Genomic DNA, 21,946 nt, shown 5'->3' with positions numbered 1-21,946 from the left:
GTTTTGTTAACTATAAAGATTTGACTTTTGAAATTAAGAAAAATTACCTTTTAGCCTAATCACGAAGACTAGGCACAAACCAAAACAAGATGCATCAGTTATTGTAGCAACACATTTTTTTTTTTTTAAATTGCTTGTCACATTGAAGGGTGTGTATGTTTCCAGTATGCAATTCTGATGCTGAATGTCTGCCTTAAAAATAGCAAAGGAGACCATCAGGTTAACATAAAGGAAAACTGTAGTTTTGTGACTCTTGTGTGTCTAGATTATAATTTTATAATTACAATTTTTATAAGATTAAAACTACCGGTTGTAAATTCAACCAAAGAAAAAAAACATTTAAAGCTTTGATACAGCTTTTTGCTTTAACTTGGGTAGTAATTGAAAATATAAAGGAATAAAATCTATTAAAACCAATGAGGTTTTATATTTGTTAAAATCTTGATTCGATAAATATCAGCTGAATTAAGTGTATGGTACTACGAAGCAATCAATTAGTATAAATGGCAATTTACAAGTTCAACAGTAAATGTAAACATTCTTTGTATCTAGGATTTTTGAGTTGCAAGTTAAACTGAATTTTTACTGCAGTGGAGAGGAAGAGCATAGCAGGCAAAATAACAGGTAATATTGTATTTTAAACAGAAAAACCCAAGTAATTGGCACCCTTTACCCGATCATCGTTTAAAAGGCCTATATATGTGTATAGTTAGGTTCTTAAGAAACATCTTAAGAGGTTCAGAAATCAATTTTATAGTTGGAACACTTTAATCATTTGTTTTGGCCTAGCCAAACTAAATAAAACAAAACAAAATGGTGTTAGATTTCTGTGAGGTGTTTTAATTGCCTTTTAACTTATGTATATAAAGGTGGTTCTTTTGTGGCGTTGACTGGGGTAAAGCAGAACTGAGAATAAAGGGTTTGTGGTAGTTGACAGCTGAACTAGCTAAACATACGAAGTTTTGGATATTTAATTAATCTTTCAGTTTCCAGGCAATAAAAACTGGAAACTTAGTTCCACCACACACCTTACCAGTTATTTAAAACAAAACCAGTATAGTCACTGGAATTATTTAAACCGTAATTTGTTTCTCCACTTAGTCTTTTTTTTAAGAATACAGCTGAAAGAGCCATGGTGATACTAGGAGAGAAAGCTGGCATTTTGTTTGAAGAGCTACTTTCTCAACTTGGGGCTGAAAGTTAAGGTGGTGGTGGTTTTGCTGGCTCAGGGTTTTCCCTTTCTTGGTAAAACTGATGTGCTTTTGTTTTTTCCCCTTTCAAGCCGTGTACTTACTTTAGCAAGATGCAGTGAATTTCTGACCAGAGAAACAAAGAATTCAGGCTTGGAGGAAACACTTGACTCCATATCCTGGGAAACTAGAGTTGAAGCCTGAGATCTGAAGCTAGGCTAGTAATCACTTTAATAGATGGTAACTGTCCAAATGTTCATTGCTCAGAAGTAGCAGGAAGGAGTAAGTATCCCTTTTATTCTTTTGCCTGGAGTTTTTCCCTCCAAAATCACCCTCAGGTTTAGTTGACCTAGGTTTCTAAGTGTGATGAAGCTACTAATTTAGAAATGACTGATGATCTTAAATTTATACTCTTCTTATAAATTTTAGAGGTACTTTTATAGGTTTTGTTATATTTTTACAGTGCTATTCTGTGCCCTGGTGTGAGCATCTAAAATAAGTATCTCAATTATTACTCTACCAATAAAGATTTTTAAAGTATTCCCCATGGCAAAGAGCTATGAGCTTGAGGATATGGAAAAAATTCCAAAACTACAGTAAGTTAGTTGGCAGTATCTTAAAAGAACTTCATTTGAAGCCATTTTCTCTAATTTATGACTATAGAAAGGTAGAACAGGAAGTGATCAGCCAGTACATTTATTTTGAACTACGCTGCCTATTTAAAACAATCTGACATATTCTACAAGAAAACCAGTTTCCTATTAGATCTGATACATAGGAAAGGAGATAGCTGCTGTTTCTCTTTCTTGGCAAAGTCAACACTAAATATTAACCTAGGGCACATTACTATCAGTATACAATATGTTCAACTTGAGGTTAGTCCTTTTTTTTTTTTTTTTTTTAGAACAAATAATCACTAAAACTGATGCTACATTATATAAAGCCTTCATTTAAGAAATTCTGTAGGAGGCTGGGTGCACTGGCTCACACCGGTAATCTCAGCACTTTGGGAGGCCAACATAGTGAAATGCCCTCTCTACTAAAAAATACAATAATTAGCCGGGTGTGGTGCCACATGCCATAGTCCCAGCTACTCAGGAGGCTGAGGCAGGAGCATTGCTTGAACCCAAGAGGTAGAGGTTGCAGTAAGCCGAGGTCGCGCCACTGCACTACAGCCTGCGTGACAGAAATTCTATAGGAAATAACAAATGACTTCTTTATTAAAGTATTACCTACCATGGAATTTTGCTTAAGTGAACTAATATTTAGAAACAGTCTTTTTCTGCAAGACCTAGTCAGAGTAACTAAAATTCAGGATTAAGGATGCGTTAGAAGGTTGCATTCAACAGAGAAACTAGAGAAACACACACCTTTTAATTTCCTACATCTTCCTAGATGGCAGTTGGGGAGTGGGGTGGTTAAGTTCAACCTTTCAAGATAGAGGTAGTACTTATAGCTTTTCAGGAGGAAAAAGGTTCCATGAAGAAATTAAGTAACAACCAGGGTCAGCAAATGTTGGAACTGGGATTAAAGTATAATTAAAACACTTGCTTTTCCCACATTTTACTGTTTTGGGTTAACTGTTGGGAACCTGATTTTGGTCAGGAACTTTGCCTCAATAATTCTCACTGCCTCTTAAAATTCCTTTGTAACGCTAAAAGTAGTCATTGTCGGGGAGATTAGAAAGGTATGAAAATAGGAGTTTTCATACCTATTCTAACCAGAAACTTGAGTTGCCATGACTTCAGAATCCTCTAGTCATAATGCACTATAGGTTTTACCTGTACCTCTTTGAGACAGCGTCTTGCTCTGTTGCCCAGGCTGGACTGCAGTGGCTCAATCTCAGTTCACTGCAACCTCCGCCTCCCGGATTCAAGTGATTCTCCTGCCTCAGCCTCCTGAGTAGCTGGGCCTATAGGCGCATGCCACCACGCTCAGCTAATTTTTCATAGGTTTTTTTTTTTAGTGGGCAATGGAATTTCATCATGTTGGCCAGGATGGTTTCAAACTCCTGAACTCAAGTGATCTGCCCACCTCTGCCTTCCAAAGTGCTGGGATTACAGGTGTGAGCCATTGCGCCTGGCCTACCTGTACCTTTTAATACAAATGTCACTCAGGTGTTTTATAAATAGGGTACCCTAAATAAGGTTAGTGAAGACTAAGGTTAGTGGAACTTCCAGACTTGTGTTTGCAATTTGAGTAATAGTGTAGCTAAAGGGATGCTCCCAAGTTATTTAGAGAACAGATCATGACAATGGCTTTGTGTCCTACCTGAAGCAGTTAAGATTATTATTAGTATGGCACATTAAACCACATGCAGTTAGGTTATATGGAGTTATAAGTCAGGCTCCTGTTGAAATTGCAGAACAGGAATGGCAATTATAATTCAAACTGCTATTCGATTTGGCATTGATACTGATTTGGTAACAAAATAGACATTTAGGAGATAGTTAACTCTTTAGGTGTGGATACCTATTCATGTTTTTGCCTTCATAAAGAAGGATGGTACAAAAAGAACTCGGGTATTCTTCGTTCACAGTTTTTATTTCTTCCAATTAACTTTTGTGTCTTCAAAGTTGATTTGTCTTTTAAAAAATTAATACTTCTTACTCGTCATACAATCTACACCACCCCAAAGAAAACAAACCCAGGGAAGGAATAATTTAGGGGGCAGTTAAAATGTGCACTATAGGTTTATAACAAATGCTTTCCAGCCCATAATCCTGTACATATACAACGAGATGGCAGCACCTCAAGTTCTTCTGAATGAAGGCCCAAATAATGCCCTAGGGCAAATAATGCATGCGAAGGCCATGATAATAATAAAACAGAAGCTTAGTCACTGGCTTCATTCAATTTCCATGGTAGCACACTCTTCAAACTGTCTCACACTTGGTCAAGAGTAAGCAAATATAGAGGCAACATCTTCACTCAGCCAGTAGTAATTATAAGTGAAAGCAGAAATAATTTACCTGGGCCACAAAAATGAATTGTTTTGTCATGTTTTTCATTAAGTCCCTAGCACCTGAAACGTAGCAAATTCTGATACTGGGCTTCTAAAGGCATGCAGTTTTTCACTCACATCTACTTCAAAGAATTTCTTCCACTCAAACATAGCACAATCAAGGAAAAACTTCCAGAGGCACAGGAAGAGCACAAGAACAAGTATATGTTGAGGCGTAACATATGACCAAGATGGTACACTATATATAGAAGCAGTGAATGCTGTTAAAGTGCCACTTACAAAGGGATAGTCTAACATTAACACACAACTCAACTGCACTGCTAAATATGGTTGTCTTTATTTTCTTTTTCCTTGCCCAGCCCTATCTAAACATAAAATAAAACTACAGGACTGAAATTAACAATCCATTAAAATCAGCAATAAGTTATGAAAATCATAAAGCTTTTTTTTTTTTTTTAAGTAATTAAGGGTAGTTAAATTATTTAAAGTATACAAAGTCCAAACAGCCAGGGGTAAGGTCTACCAAGAGGCCTTCCCAGGGTAAGAGAGAGGGCTACAGGGGAACCTTGGAGTTTGAAAGACAAAGGGAACACATGACATCAAAGTGCAGGCTAGAAATTTCACTTAGAAGAAAATAACATTACTGAAAATATTCGTAAGAGTACCAATAGCACCTGCACAGTGGGACTGTGAGGAAGAGAGAGACTGCCTGTAGGAAAATGGAAGCGAATCTTTACATTAAAATGAGACAAGTGCTGAACTTAACTATGTTAACTATGATAGTGTGTCTACAATAGATACCAGATGGTTAAAAGCTGGTAAAAGGTAATGATTCTAAAAACAAAAATAGCATTGACCTTTTTTCTACCTAGCCCAGACCTCATTCATTTTGTGCACTATAAAGAGTGAGGTGTGAGGTGTTTTATCATTATCAAATGCTGCATCAAAATAGATGATTTTTTTCCCCATGTGTTTTTCCACTATAAAAGACATCTATGTTTTTTTATGGATAAGCTTTAAAAAGATGTCATTTTGGTTTTCAACACATATAAACAGTTATCAAAATCTGAAATAAAAATGCTGCTGTGGCTCAGACCTTGGCCTGCTAGTCTGCGTGCACAACTCTTCTGACCCACGCAGACACAGAGGCACGTGGAGCTTTTTCCTTCTGGCCCCCCAATCCATACTCATAGGCCTTGTAGGATAGAGGCTGTCATGCATGAACTGCTCCCATGTGGCCTAAGGGCAGCAGGATGGAGAGCTGGCAGTTGGGTGCCCTAGTGCTAACAATGCAGGATAAGGTTAGCTTGCTTAGCATGGAATCCAACAGAAAGCTGAGCTGCATGATGATCCCTTTCAAAAGGCTTCATGGGAGTCTCTCCTTTTGCAGAGCATGAAATGAGCTTTTTTAAAAAATAATAATAATAAAGGATTGATCATCCACAGGCTTCATGATAAACTGTCCCAGGCTGAGTTTTAATAGCTCATTAGCTATCCAAGATTAATACCTGATTTTCTTGTCTTTTCATTTGAATACTTTTTATTTCGCTTTTAGGACCATAAAGCTCAGGAAGGGTTCATAACCCCATCCTTAAATGTGTCTACTCAATGTAGTATGAGCAAACTAGAAAAGCGAAAGAGGATGGCATCTCCAATGTCCTCTTTTCAATCAACTCAAATCAAGAAAATTTCACACAAGTTTTCTGCTGCCATTAAAAATTATGATTTTTCCAATATGAATATTCTGAATATTTGTTCTCCTTGGGAGGCTCTGCCCCACTTTTTGCTAAGTATTTGCTTAAATACAGGTCCTCTGACCCTTTTGTTCAAGTATAGTTTAGTTTTAAAGAGGAGACTGCATCATGAACCCAATTTAAGAGATTGTTTGTATTGAATTGGCCCAGTGAATATTTTGCCCTGCACTGTTATGTCATGCTGGGTTCTATGAAGTGAATGAAAGTTTGACACTGGCACTGGAGTAACCCTCATCACTCCCAATACTCGGCAGGCTGCTGTGGTCATCAATGTCACTGATGCTGGTGGTACTTATATTGTCCACTTCTCCATGGGAGAACTCTGTGCTTTCAACATCCACTTCAATCTCCTCTGCCAAAGGAAAAAAAAAAAAAAAAAGAACATTAATAATCAAGTATAGCACACCTTCAAAAACTAACGGCATGAGGAAAAGAGGTATAAGAAATGTTAATACAACAAGCCTATTATCAGTGATCCCTGGAGAACAGAGGAACTGAAGGTGAAGAGACAGGAATATTTTTTTGCCAAGGGGAATGTCTGACATACAGTGGTGGTCTGAATTTAGGCAGCAAATTTACTAAATCCTTTGACGCCAGTTCGTCTGGACCTCCCACTAAAACCACTTGGCGTATTTGGGAATTAGTGCTTAATATTAAAAGGTCCTAACCCCCAAGTGGTTTAAAAACATCTGTTTTGCATTAAACCACAAACTAATTCTCAGTTCTGTTTATTAATCAGGGTTGCCTTAAATGGTGGGCAGGAGCATAAACTTAATATAGGCAAACTAGAAAATTTACCCATCCAGGCCTTTGTTGGTGCCATTCTACAGATAGTTCAACACACTTCTAGGATTCATCATAAAGATCTTCAACTAGTCAGTCAAACAAGTCATAATAAAGTAGAGTTTGAGGGATATGTCTTAGATTTAACTTTCTTGCATCAAATATAGCTTGAAATAAGGGCCTGAGACTTAAAAGTCTTCAGATTATAGTGAGATCCATTTTGGTGGTAGTATACAGACTTAAAAACCAAACATTAAAAAATAAATAAATAAATAAATATTTGACTCAGCTATCAATAGATAATGTTGCTGGATGCAGTGTCTGTAATCCCAGCACTCTGGGAGGCTAAGGCAGGAGGATCGCTTGAGCGCAGGAGTTTGAGACAAGCCTGGGTAACAAAGTGAGACCCCATTTCTACCAAAAAAAAAAAAAAAAAACCCCACAAAAATTAGCTGGGTACAGTGGGTGAGCCAGTAGTTCCAGCTACTCGGGAGGCTAAGGTGAGAGGATCACTCTTGAGCCCAGGAAGTTGAGGCTGCAGTGTGCCCACGTCTCATCACTGCACTTCAGCCTATATGACAGAGTGAGACCCTGTCTCTTACAAATAAAAAAAAATCTTAATTGTTAAATACTAGATATTCAATCACCAATAATATACATAAAGCAATACACGTTAAAAACAAAAAGGAGTTAAAAAGTTGTTTTCTCCCATCAGAGCTAGAGTGAACCCAGGATTTTTCAGTTACCTTAAAACAAATTCAAAGCCTGATGTTTCTTTCACATTTGGCACTGACTTTAAGGGGTCACACTAATCACAACTGCTTTAAAAAAAAAAAAAAAGTGGATTCAGCCAGGTGCGGCCAGCACTTTGAGAGGCCGAGGGAGGTGGATCACGACATCAGGAGTTCAAGACCAGCCTGACCAATTTGGTGAAACCCTGTGTCTACTAAAAATACAAAAATTAGGCGGGCATGGTGGCACGCGCCTGTAATCTCAGCTACTTGGGAGGCTGATGCAGCAGAATCACTTGAACCTGGGAGGCAGAGATTGCAGGGAGCCAAGATCGCGCCACTGCACTCCAGCCTGGGAGACACAGCGAGACTCTGTCTCAAAAGAAAACAAAAAGTGGATTCTTGTGAGGCCAAAAGGACAGGGTGAAGCTATTTCCAGGAATATACTTTTCAAAAGGGCTTGTTGCTTCAAAAGTTTTAGAGATTCTAGAGTTGTGTTTTTAAAATGTAGGCAGCTATCCAAATAATCTATTAATTCATATATTTGCTCTATATCCATATTGCTTCAGAAACCATCTTTCCCCACACCACTGAACATTCATCCAACCTACAACTAGAAGATAATAACAAGGCACACTATTCAAAAGAGCATGCTGAACTCAGTCAAAACAAAGTAAAATGATGGCCAGCACAGCGGCTCACACCTGTAATCCCAGCACTTTGGGAGGCCAAGGCAGGAGAATTGCTTGAAGCCCAGGAGTTTGAGACCACTTGGGCAACAAGGCCTATCTCTATTTTAATAAAATTTAAAAATGTTTTAAAAATTTAAAAAAAAAAATGAGAAACTGCTTTAGCCAAGTGTACCAGAGATGTTAACTAAAAGCCCCTGTAACACTACAAAAAGGAGGTTGCCAGCTCAGGATAAGGATGGTACTTGGTAAGGTACTACTAAAGTAAGGTACACTGGGAACACTAAAAAAAAATATGAGAGCTATAGTGATGAAATACACCCTCCTCTCTGAAATTTGGAGGTAGTTGGGGTGGGTACAAGGAGGAGGTAACAGGAAGGACAGCTAAAACCTAAAGACCTAAGAAGAGGTTTCCACTAGTTAGCAATAGAGGAAAGACCAGGACACCAAAGTCTGGGTTATTTCTGCTATACCTAATTCAGGGTTATTTCTGCTATACTTCACTGTTATAAATGCAGCATGTCCTTCAGGTTCTTGCTACTGCCTCTGGTAGACTTTTCTTGAAAACTGAGTGCCACACAAAAATAAACTTTTACATAGAAAAATAACAGAACAGAAAAACAAGAACTCCTAGGGTTGTGTTAAAAAGGATGAAGAAACTATTTGAAAGGCTCCTACTCACCAAATCTGGGACAGTTTGAGCATTCAAAAGAATTTAAAAGGATGACTGCAATGGATTGGAACACATTCGGTACAGCAAAACGTGAGTTCATGATATAATCAAAAACCAGTAAAACCAAAACTTGTTACTTCTGGAAGTTGCTATGGTACCAGCTCTGTTTGGGAAACTGATAAAGCAAAAAACAAGACCAAGCATTTATCCCACCTTCCCTGTATGAACTTTATTTCAGGATAACGGAAAAGTTGAGAAAATGTTTATAGAAGAAAAACAGTTAATAAGTACATGAGGAATGACACAATTAGAAAACCACTATTTTATGTCACCTCAATGAAATAAGGGCAATAATTGCTAAAACTATTAAGTTAAAGGCTGATACATTTATATAAATGTATTAAAATGACCTTACCTGAACCTACTGATTAATATTAAAAGTGCAACAACTAGACACAATACTGACTTAACAGGAAGTACAAAGCACCACCTATGAAGTATTCTGCATCTACCAACTAGTTTACAGTAAACATAAAGGACATAACATATTAAATGACACCATGAGAATACAACCAGACAAATCTAGGATGTGGGAAATTCTATAAGAAAAATGACTCAGTCTCTTGATGTTTAAAAAAATATGTACATATATACACACACAGATCTATACCTATATATTTATTAATGTTTTCTCTGCCAAAGAAGTCTTTTTGAGATGTTGTATAGAAATCAGTTTTTGTTTCTACCAAAATGGTGTGGAACAGGAAAAATTATTATAGATTAATATCTTAAAAGGCACATCAAACAAATGCAATGTGGCCTTTGGATCCTGATTTAAACACACCAATGGTAAAATACCATTTTTGAGACAACTGGAGAAAATTTATCACAGACTGGATATTAGATGATATTAAATAAGATTATCTGATTTTATTAATTTTGTGGGGTATTATAATTGCATTATAATTACATTTTTTTAAATCCTATTTATTCAAGATACATACTGAAGGCCGGGCGCGGTGGCTCAAGCCTGTAATCCCAGCACTTTGGGAGGCCGAGACGGGCAGATCACAAGGTCAGGAGAACGAGACCATCCTGGTTAATACGGTGAAACCTCGTCTCTACTAAAAAGTACAAAAAACTAGCCGGGCGAGGTGGCGGGCGCCTGTAGTCCCAGCTACTTGGGAGGCTGAGGCAGGAGAATGGCGTGAACCCGGGAGGCGGAGCTTGCAGTGAGCTGAGATCTGGCCACTGCACTCCAGCCTGGGCGACAGAGCGAGACTCCGTCTCAAAAAATAAAAACAAAAAAAACAAGATACATACTGAAGTATTTAGGGGCAAAATGATGTTATCTGGGATTTGAGTTAAAGCATTCCAGAAAAAATACTGAGAGTGAGGGTAGTGAAAAACAGATGAAACAAGTTGACAGCTATTCAAACTGAATGGTGGGTATACAGGAGTTCATTATTCTATTCTAAGTATGTTTGAAAATTTCCACTTAAAAAAGTCAAAACCAAAAAACAAAATCAGAGTCCTAAAAACAACCCTGTCATTTGTCTCATGTTTAGAATCCTGAAGAGCTCATGAGCTCTTTTCTCCAAATGTAAGGCTTCAAATCACCAGTGTTCACCTCTGGGATCTTTTAATGTGATATGAAGCCTGATGTGGTGGGAGCTTTAGAAGAATGATCAGTAAAATTCAAACCATTCTTTTTTGGTTGACTTCTGTTCTTTAATTCTGTCAAAGACAAATATTCTAGGATAGATGGAAAGCGAAATAAAGGGTGTTGTACTTTAAAATCTACATATAAAAATTCACATCACTAGTAATAAAAACTTTGACATCATGTATCTTCCTGACACGGGCACATCATTATTTATTTTTTTTTTTTGACGGAGTCTCGCTCTCGCCCAGGCTGGAGTGCAGTGGCATGATCTCGGCTCACTGCACGCTCTGCCTACCGGGTTCACGCCGTTCTCCTGCCTCAGCCTCCCAAGTAGCTGGGACTACAGGCGCCCACCACCACACCCGTCTAATTTTTTGTATTTTTAGTAGAGATGGGTTTCACCGTGTTAGCCAGGATGGCCTCGATCTCCTGACCTCGTGATCCACCCACCTTGGCCTCCCAAAGTGCTGGGATTACAGGTGTGAGTCACCGGGCACAACATTGCTTCTGTGATATTCCTTACCCCAACTGTATACCCTCAATCTAATCATTTGAAAACATTAGACAAACCCATATTGAGGGACATTATATAATATATAATATAAATACATAAATATGAATATATTTTTTTTTCAAGGAAAAAAAACCAAAAAGTTTAATAGCCCACACTGGCTCTGCCAGACAATATTATGATTGCATAAAACCTACAATGTTACACTGTTCGCTAAAAAGAAAGCAAATACGGTGCCTCCCAACATACCCTCCCTAAATCCAGATATAGAGATGTTTAGTATTTCATTAAAGAAGAGGCAAGTTGCCTACCTCGCTCTGAATCAGAACGATCTGAAGAAATAGTTGATCCAATGCTGTCCATTCGTATTCGTTCCATCTCCTGAGGACCCTGCAGCTGTTCCAGTCGCCACTTTAAAAATCTCTGTTCTCGTTCCAAATTCTCAAGCTGGTGCTGGCTCTTCCTTTCAGCTTCTTCAAGTTTCTGAAATGATGAAATGATTTTTACATTTGTGTATAGTCCAGTACAAACAAAAAAACTGATTCCTTCTTTGGCAGAGGAAACATGAATGAATATACACGCGTGTGTGTGTGTGTGTGTGTGTGTGTATAAAAATACATAAATACATTTTTAAAGCCTCCGAAATGAGAATGCATATAAATACATATTTTTAAAAATGAAAAATAGTTTTGTCTTTACTTTTGTGTGTATGTAATGAATGCTATGTTACTGAACAAGATGGACTTCTAAAAGTCTGTAATCTCCACAGAGAAACTTCCTCTGTAGTGTGGTATTTGATGGAAAAATACTGAAGGACGCAGCCAAATGAAGTCATCTCCACCAGAGGGCACAACTGCCTTCCTTCTGAGTATGAAGAGGGTAATTGTTATTTTCCTAGTGTTCCCAGCTCTTCAAATGGCCACACTGTCAAAACAATTTAGTTTAATCAGGTTATGTTGCTCCCATCAGATTAGCTGATAAGTTTTTAGAAAGACTTCTCTTGAGGTCAGTTACTAAGAAGGGCATGGTGAACTAGCTGATATATATGAATAGGAATCAGTGCCAATAATTAAACCAGAACCGAGTGAATTGTGCAAATCTGAAAGTAAAAATTCTCACCTTAATGTGTGCTTTGGCTTTGTTGAGCAAACCAAGTGTTGTGTGCCTGGTGCAGTCTGGTCCTAGTGGAATCAGAACTTTTAAACGTTCTAAACAAAGGCGCAGATGAGCTCGTCTAAGAAAGACAAAAAGTCAAATCAGCACAGTCTGGATATTTCACTAGAAATATCATAAAATCTATTTTAAGATAAACAATAATTTGCATCTATTCAGCCCACAGGATAGATGTTACACCCCTAATTCTCTACTTTCGCTGCATTTCAGTCTCTATTTCTGTTGTACTCTTTAGACAACAGTCACTTTAGATTATTATCCCCAATGGTAATCTCTGTCAAGATGGTTTATTTTTTAACTCACCCCATAAACTGTCTCAACTGTATAATATGGAAGTGTGAAAACATACCAGGACAATTGTATTTGATCTTGAATAACTAAAACCACAGGCGAGAGGAGAGGTTTTCAGCTGTGGTACCCCGAGGGAGTATAAAATGCTCACAAGTTTCTATTTCCTCCCTCCCACCTTTTACTTGTTTGCACATGTATGTGTGGGCATGCGCGCGCACACACACACACACCCTACTTCTCTACAACTGTAGCCATCCTACAGTGTGTTACATGTTGTTATATATTAGTTTGAACCATATGAAATTTCTGATATTCAACCACTTTTCACTTATAAAAATGGTGATTTCTTATACTCCAATACAAAAGAAAAAGCAAAATTCTGTGACCAGCTAGGGTAGGATTAGACAAAATATATGTCCTGTGGTCAATTCTAGCCACAGAAATAACCCAGAAAATAACCCCCTGCTTCTTATCTAAGTGTGCTAGCTTGTTAGCTTAATTTTTTTTTATTTTTCTCTCTTCCTCTCTCTCACTACCTGCCTCCAATCCACAAGGACAACAGGTGACAAAAATTACTTACTGAAAGTCACTGCATTCTCTAATGTACCCTTTCTGTGGGAAAGTTGACAGAAATTTCTCCTAGAAATGATAGCAGAGAACCTCATGGATTTACCTTCCCTGTGCCCTAAAAGAACTATGATCATGGTGATGAGAGAGTTCTGAATATTTAACTTCATCCTAAAACAATACTAGTCCACATCTTTGGTCCTGTGTTTCATAAGGGATAAGGTAATCCAGCAGTTAACAGCATATCTGAAAAGAAAATCCACAAATATGTTCATAGTTTACCCCTCCTCCTTAAGGACCTATAATTGAACTTTCAGTAACTGTCTTAACTGCGTCAAGAACAAAACACATACCCTCCATTCTCTTCTGAAAGAGGACCAAAATGGTTTTGCTAATTCATACACCAAACTATGTGCTTTCTCTGTCTTAATAGACAAGAAATAATGTCAAGTGAAATTCTAAAAGGCTAGCAATTTGAAAGAGAGGTAGGAGAAGGCAATAAGCAGCCAATTATGTCATGATAAACAAGGATGATTAAAGGTAATGAGGTCAGAGGTTTGGCTGATGAATTAAGATTCTTTTAGCACCTACTAACCTAACTATAGTTAAAGGTCTGACAGTATTTCCATTTCAAATTTCTTTATTGAGTTCAGTACCTCAAGTCTAATATTTGGGTCCAGGCTGAAACCTGACATAAGTGATGTGGATAAAGGAATCCCTAAATTAAAGGTGTATCAATGGATTCTCCTTAATGATATTTAACAACTTCAAAGTCACTTTCCTCCCCTACTATACTACTGAAATGCATGGAACCTTTAGCTAAATTTTTATCTTTAACTGGAAAATTTCTTAGGTGAGGATTCCCATGTGACCACAGTACTCTTGCTCAGCAGACCAGAAAAAGCAAACAAACAGCGACAACAACAAAACACTGGAGTAAAAAGTGCCTTTAAACTCTTCATTAAGATAATTATGGCATATAACAACTGCACTCATATAATATGACTGGAGCGTGGAAACAGAGACTGGCAGCTACATTAATAGACATTCCAGCTTTAAATTCAGTCTTCTAAAAAACTCAACAAAGCAACTAGTAAAGTTAAGCACATTACCACAAGAATACCTTGTCAATTTTGTTCGAATTAACTCCAAAACTTCAGTATATGTAAGAATTATCTTGTATTTTTTAGTTTTTAAGAAACTTCAAAATGGGCTGGGCATGCTGGCTCACGCCTACAATCCTAGCACTCTGGGAGGCTCAGGTGGGCGGACTGTTGGAGGCCAAGAGTTCGAGACCAGCCTGGACAACACGGCAAAACCCCATCTCTACTAAAAATATAAAAGTCAGCCAGGTATGGTGGCGCATGCCTGTAATCCCAGCTACTCGGGAGGCTGAGGTACAACAATTGCTTGAACCCAGGAGATGGAGGTTGCAGTGAGCCGAGATGGCGCCACTGCATTCTTCCTGGGCCACAGAGTGAAAGTCTGCCTCAGGAACAACAGGAGAGGGGAGGGGAGGGGAGGGGAGATCAAAATGATTCCGTAAACTTTCATATCAAGGAAAAGAAAGGTGGGTCTATTTTCCGTTTTGTGATACTTGCTAAAACCTAGAATGAAAATAACATATTAAAATTTTTTCTCTCTTTAATCATTCCATGTATTTATTACATGGATTTTACGTACTCAGCACTGTTTCAGATAACTGCTTGAGAAAGAAAAGTAAAAAAGAAATGTTAACTTTAAGAGTTTACGTTCTAGACTACAGAAAGAAACATACTGTTTTGTATCATTTGGTCCACACTGAATGAGTCATACAGATATCAAGGACAACAGAATTTGAATAAATGGAGAGATTGTAATCAGAGGAGGTAGACTTGAAAAAGAGGTTGAAATTTGACTTTGGACTTGAAGAATATTGAATTTGTCTATGAAAAAGCAAGGATTCTCCAGGTAATTTAAAAAGTAAAGGACCTAAATTTATAAACTGGGGGAGCATGTTTAAACATAAAATTTTGCCGGGCGCGGTGGCTCAAGCCTGTAATCCCAGCACTTTGGGAGGCTGAGGCGGGTGGATCACGAGGTCAGGAGATCGAGACTATCCTGGCTAACATGGTGAAACCCCGTCTCTACTAAAAATACAAAAAACTAGCCGGGCGTGGTGGCGGGCGCCTGTAGTCTCAGCTACTTGGGAGGCTGAGGCAGGAGAATGGCGTGAACCCGGGAGGCGGAGCTTGCAGTGAGCCGAGATCACGCCACTGCACTCCAGCCTGGGAGACACAGCGAGACTCCGTCTCAAAAAAAAAAAAAACAAACATAAAATTTTAAATGCCTTATTTTCTCTCCTTCAAGGGAAAACAACTGAGCTGGAATTCTATAAGGAAATAATCAGCTAGTTTCAGCTGTCTGAGGATCTGCAATGCACTGACAAATCAGGAGGTACCCAGACCAAAGTTTGAAAAATGCCTAAATGAACAGGGAAGGCAGAATGCTCTATAAGGTATTTTTTATTAGCCACTACTGAACATTTATTGTCAAATAATTATTCATCTGCTCTGAGATACAGCTTACACCAAGAAAATACACCCTGAGATCTCTCACAAGGGCCAGTGATGCCATTCTTCATATTTTGTAAATACAGTCCTCCAAAATTGATATTAATATGAAGGATGAACAGTGAATTATTTCCTCTGCTCTTGTGGAGAGAGGTGTACCTGTGGAAGATAAATGTCATTTCCTTAAGTTTTTGTATTTAAATGAAACAGGCATTTGGAGAGTAGAATAACAAATGGTTAATGGCAGTTGAACAGCAGCTGACCAAGAGGGAGAGTCCCATCCAAATAATGCACACAGTTATCACATGTCCTTAGATGCCACTTAGGTAAATGTACCCTTCCAAGAGCAATGGATGCCCTGTAACTGTAAACTGGAAAGAGTTAAATCAGAAAAATCCATTCTCCTCAATGTGTAAGTTTTTTTCTCTCCTACAAATTCTTAGAACAGCAATTGTATGGCAAAATTATTCTTCCTTTTCAATGGTGCTGCTCTCCACCCTTTCCCCCATAAGTCTCCCTGTTGGTAACCAGATTGCGAGCTTAACCACCAGTGACCTAGAAAGGCATATCTTTTGATGCCATCTGGTCCTTTCTTTTCTTGCCTTCATTCTCATGTGACTGGTAGCTCAAGAGCCTCCTGTATGAGGTTGCCAAATCATGGATGCTGTAAGACTTCGGGGGAAGGAAAAAAGACAAGCAATAGAAGAAAATAGCTTGGTTTGATTTGAAAATCCTTATTCATGGGCTGGGTGCAGTGGCTCACGCCTGTAATCCCAGCACTTTGGGAGGCCCAGGCGGGCAGATCTTCTGAGGTCAGGAGTTCGAGACCAGTCTGGCCAACAAGGTGAAACCCCGACGCTACTAAAAATGCAAAAATTAGCCAGGCATGGTGGTCCATGCCTGTAATCTCAGCTACTCAGAAGGCTGAGGCAGGATAATTGCTTGAACCCGGGAGGTGGAGGGTGCAGCGAGCTGAGATCGCGCCACTGCACTCCAGCCTGGGTAACAGAGCAAGACTCCACCAAAAAAAAAAAAAATTCCTTATTCACTGAGGAAAAAAATTGCAACTATCATATGATGATGTTTTTCAAGTCTCTAAGGGAGAGAAGAGCTGACACAGAGAATAAGGATTCATGAAAGGCATGGTCCTGCACCTCTAGTAAAAGAAGGGAAAGAAGGACGGGGAAAGTTAAGGCTGCTGTTCTGAATATTATGATGAACACTAGACAAACAGCAAGTAGAAAAAACCTGGTACTGAAACATTTATAGAACTACATTTAATGGAAACTGATTTTTTAAAACATGTAGCTCCTTGGTAGACATTTACTTTACTTTTATTTAACATATACCTTTTTAAAAAAAACATGAACAGCTAATAAAAACTGTAAAACTGAAACCTTTCCTATTTTAGCATGAGTTATAGTAAAACAAAGTTAGAATTAAAGTACTGCAGCAGGAAGTGCCCTGTGAGAAAACTGGAGTTGCCTTGCTGAGGGAGGGGGTTGGAGAATGAAGAGTTCCCAAAGTACTTTTATTTTCAAAGACACTTTGAGTTCTGTTTTAAAATGAGATTTTAAAGTGGGTTTTGCCCAGGGGAAAAGGTAATTCCCAGCCACTAACCCTGTTAGAGAGAAGAGTCCTATCAAAATTAACCACACCTTCAAAAAAGGGCAAGCCCCTTGTGGGATAAAGAACAATTAGAGTCTGTTTGGCTTTTATTTTGGAAGACTGGGATCATTTTTCCCTGAAAGAACCAATGCTCCCTTTGATTTCAAACTCTGTAACCTCTACTGCCAAACTGATGTACCACAGAACATGAAGGGGAAATGATTTTGCTATAAAATGGCTCCACTAGTAGCTGTGCTATTTTAAAGCACAGGTGTATCAACTATAGGAAGCGTACACTGTTGTGGGAAAAGAGAGGAAAGAATACCCTTTCAGAAACAAACCGAGTATCATTTGATGATGTTTTTCAAGTAGTCTTTAAAACTCTAATGCCCCTGTCCAACAATAATAAATCTAACCCCTGCCTGGCCCCACAGATGATCCACTGGCAGATGCCTTTGGAGGCATGGTCCTTCATTGGAACCTGCTTGTCTTTCATTCTTCCACTATAGGATACCTAGACTTTACCAGGTAACTAAATCAAAATGGAAAGCAAGTCAAGTGATGGAGACAGTGCTTATATTTTCCTCTCTGCTGAATGTTACGTAATAGGCTATGAGTCCTCCCATGAGCCACATTCTTCAAAGCTGCAGTGGCTTGTGGCCAGGTTTCCCAACTCCCGACACACACTCCTGCATGTGACAGCAGCTAGCTACTTATCCTACACATTCTATATACCAAAGTGTCTCTAAAACTTAATGTGTTGAGAATCTTCTGAAAACCCAAATTTACCCCCCAAAAAAACCCTGCCTGCCTGTTTTCCTAATGAAAAATGACATTAAAAATGGATCCTGATATATCAAAAGCATATTGTGGCTGAGTTTTATTTACTAAAACATGTACGATCATATTCTGCTGTTCAGCTTATTCTGTTCATGAAATAAAAAAGCTAAACAAAGGCCGGGCATGGTAGCTCATGCCTGTAATCTCAGCACTTTGGGAGGTTGAGGCGGGCGGATCACAGGGTCAGGAGATCGAGACTACCCTGGTTAACACAGTGAAACCCAGTCTCTACTAAAAACACAAAAAATTAGCCAGGAGTGGTGGCACGCGCCTGTAGTCCCAGCCACTCAGAAGGCTGAAGCAGGAGAGTCGCTTGAACCTGGGAGGCAGATTTCAGTGAGCCGAGATCGCGTCACTGCACTCGAACCAGAGTGACAGAGTGAGACTCCATCTCACAAAAAAAAAAAAAAAAAAAGCTAAACAAGCTATTTCTACAAAATGGCGTTTGATAATTGTATGTTTCACCTACAACTCATATATTCTCTAATTCACAGAAAATAAACAGACTGTTAACTCCCAGGTAGTAACTTGGCAAGTGGCATGTCCCTAGCGTCAGATCTGATTGTGGTAGTCATGGGACTTAATGATGACAGAAATAAAAACTTAGGAAAATAGCTGGGACTCTCTTCTCACTTTTCAAAAAGAAGCAGCTTTCACTTAAATAGTCTTAATTGGTATCTTATAAAATAATCAAATAGAAATATCAAGTGTTATTACAAAGTTGCAAATTATACAAATTACATATAATATATAATAATATAAATTATTCTGTCACATTGTCAGCCTCAGCATGAAAGGGCTTATCTGTATACAAATAAGAATTAAAATGGTTGAGATGCATGTTACTTATTCTTGGGAGACTTTTTAAAACCACTTTCTTTCAATAAAATCTAAATAGTTTTTAGCATAGGCTATATATACCGCTAGAGGTATTCAACACTGAGCCAGAGGATATTTGAAGCCACAGGGTTATACTATCCTTTCCAGAAGTCCTAATTTTTTTTCAAAAATTTGGAAGAAAAACATTGTATATAAAAACAAGCACAGATAATGCAAAATATGTTTTTAAAAGAAGACTTCAAATTTCGTATTATTTCAGACAGGTTGAGTATTCCTTATGTGAAATGCTTAGGACCAGAAGTGTTTTGGATTTCTCATTTTTTCGGATTTTGGAATATTTGCATTATATTCAGCTGAGCATCCTAAATCCAAAAATCCCAAATCTGATATGCTCCAATGAGCACTTCTGTTGAGAGTCATGTTGATGCTCAAAATGTTTCACATTTTGGAGCATTTCATATTTCTGGACTCGGGATGCTCAACCTGTACTACATCCCAGGATCTCCAGGAATTTATGTTCAGACCGCTAGAGCAAATCACTACACATCACTATAGACTTTGGAACATCATTTTTGACTCATGGCTGGGATTATGTCTCTCAAAGGTTTGAAGAGGGAAAAATAAGGGACAAGGGAGAAGGGAGAGAAGATATGGAAGAGAGAGGAAAGGGAGATGTAAATTAATGATGACAAAATAGTAGCATATTCTTTCTCAAACTACACAGATTCCACATAGGCTGAAATGTTATTTAGTCTTTACAACTCAGAAATATGAAGAACATGAAGTGTTACTCAGTCAGTAACAATTATCATCAGTAAACAACAGTGCCCTATTATACCACTGAGCTAAATGCTGTAACGATTTTTCAAGTTGTCAGTAATCTTTACCTGTTTGAAGACTGTAATTTAGTCCTCTGCCTACCACTTTTCCAGCCTCATTTCCCATAACTCATACCCTTGCAAACCTCTTCCATAACCAAATGTGCTTTTTTATACTTGCCAATTTCTCTACCTGGAATGCCATTCTCTCCAAATGTCCACCTGGTGGGCATCTAACTCATTTTCAGGCCATGGCCAAACAATTTCTTCCACAAGATCATCCTAGGGATACTCCTTCCTCAGATAATACTTGATTTTATACTAATCACACTGTATTTCAATTGAGACTGAAGCCATACTTTCAGTCATTTCTGTTTTTCAAATAAACAAAATGACTGGCACACAGTGGGGAGGAGAGATGTAATATGTCTAGTGGATGTTTCTGGGACTCTTAAACTCACCAAAGTTGAGGTAACAATCAATACTAGGACCTCCAAACAGTATAATCAGATGCCAGGCTAGCATTTGTGAGAGATCTGTTTATGAATACCAGAACTCTTAACCGTTTTTTGTTTGTTTGTTTATTGTTTTTTGTTTTCTGGTGCAACTGAAGTCACCAGCAAATGTTAAGGTGCACACCACCAAAGATGTCTACATGTAGAGTAACCAACAGTCTCCAACTTAACTCTTCATGAGAGTCAACACTTTTTTTTTTTTTTTGAGACATAGTTTCACTCTGTTGCCCAAGCTGGAGTGCAGTGGCACGATCTCGGCTCACTGCAACCTCCGCCTCTCGGGCTCAAGCAATTCTCCCACCTCAGCCTCCTGAGTAGCTGGGATTACAGGTGCGTGCCACCACGCCCGGCTAATTTTTTTTTTTTTTTTTTTTTTTTTTGAGACGGAGTCTCGCTCTGTAGCCCAGGCTGGAGTGCAGTGGCCGGATCTCAGCTCACTGCAAGCTCCACCTCCCGGGTTCACGCCATTCTCCTGCCTCAGCCTCCCGAGTAGCTGGGACTACAGGCGTCCGCCACCGCGCCCGGCTAGTTTTTTGTATTTTTTAGTAGAGACGGGGTTTCACCGTGTTAGCCAGGATGGTCTCGATCTCCTGAACTTGTGATCCGTCCGTCTCGGCCTCCCAAAGTGCTGGTAATTTTTTTATTTTACTAGAGACAGGGTTTCACCGTATTGCCCAGGGTGGTTTCGGACTCCTGAGCTCAGGCAATCAGCACGCCTCAGCCTCCCAAAGTGCTGGGATTACAGGCATGAGCCACCACATCCGGCCAACACCTTTTTTAATAGTGAAGCAGAGTTTAAGAACTGCAGCTTTTACGACAGAATGACTTTATCAAAGTATTTACAGTGATAGGGGCCTAGGACTAGGAAAACAGAAAAGAAACAGCTAAGAAAACCAAGGTATGAGAAGGGAAAGTCCAGAAAGAAATATTCCACAATGCAAAGAAGAAAAAAATTAAATCAACAGTTCTTAGTCCCATGTGATAAATGAGAAACTAGTGTATGCATAGGCCTACAAGATCCATGGACTGCTTGCTAAGTTGAAGACTATAGTGCAGAACATATAAACAACTATTTTTTTAATTATCCTGCATTCATGTCTAAGGAAGACTTCATTTTTGACAGCCTCATTTGAAAAAAATAATAATAATTAAATCTTGTTCCAGAGGCATTTGTTCTTGACTGGAACTCCCACAAGGAACCCAGTCTCCAAAGTGATTTAACAGAAATTGCTCACTTGACATCCATTCTGTGCTAAATTTAGTTTCTATGCATACTTCCAAAACCCTCTCTTATCTGTTTATAAGGATTTAGTTAAAAAGAAAAACTTGATCATTCATTCACCATATTTCTTCTTTAGTCACACAAGAACTTTCTGTATTCCAAGTTTCAAAGTCTGGGAAATAGGGCTACATCACTGGAGAAAACAGTGGCAATTTGTTCTAAATACAAAATAGCTTATTTTCCTTTGGCAACTTTCCAGGGGTTTGGGTGGACGGAAAGGGATACTCCTCTCTAGAGAGATCAGGCTCTGAACCTGGACTACTGTCAAAACTTAGCCATCGATGGTAGAGAATATTTTTTAATTATCTTTCACATCAATTTGGAAACTGATTAAAGATTTCTGCCTTATTAACAGTTTTTCTACTCTTTGGCCTTTTGTTGGTGTTCATCCCTATTCTGGCAGCCCCCATTGGCTGATTTAATGGTACCAAGGGGCTGAGAAGTGTTGCTGTCCAAAAGAAAAAGCATTCTCTCACAGGGACTGGGAAGGCAATCTGC

General features: G+C 38.6%; 1 protein-coding gene across 7 annotated transcripts in view; it reads right to left on the bottom strand.

Annotated features, from left to right (window-relative positions):
* Nucleotides 1-4,468: 4,468 nt before the first annotated feature.
* MXI1 (MAX interactor 1, dimerization protein) overlaps nucleotides 4,469-21,946 on the bottom strand; it is an 81,128-nt gene continuing 63,650 nt past the window's right edge. For 6 of the 7 annotated variants that reach the window (XM_005566405.5, XM_074002688.1, XM_005566406.4 and 3 more), the window contains exons 4-6: nucleotides 12,082-12,196; nucleotides 11,274-11,445; nucleotides 4,469-6,261 (exon numbers count right to left, since the gene is read on the bottom strand). In XM_005566405.5, coding sequence (XP_005566462.1) covers nucleotides 6,098-6,261; nucleotides 11,274-11,445; nucleotides 12,082-12,196 — 451 coding nt within the window. In that variant the 3' untranslated portion in view covers nucleotides 4,469-6,097. Of the gene's footprint in view, nucleotides 6,262-11,273; nucleotides 11,446-12,081; nucleotides 12,197-21,946 lie in introns of those variants that run through there. The other variant, XR_012418200.1, reaches the window with a different exon arrangement.

This window comes from Macaca fascicularis, chromosome 9 (assembly GCF_037993035.2).
Source record: "Macaca fascicularis isolate 582-1 chromosome 9, T2T-MFA8v1.1".
In the NCBI taxonomy this organism is placed as follows: Eukaryota; Metazoa; Chordata; class Mammalia; order Primates; family Cercopithecidae; genus Macaca; species Macaca fascicularis.
Note: the sequence above shows the minus strand (reverse complement) of the source record. Positions and strands in the feature narration are given on the sequence as shown.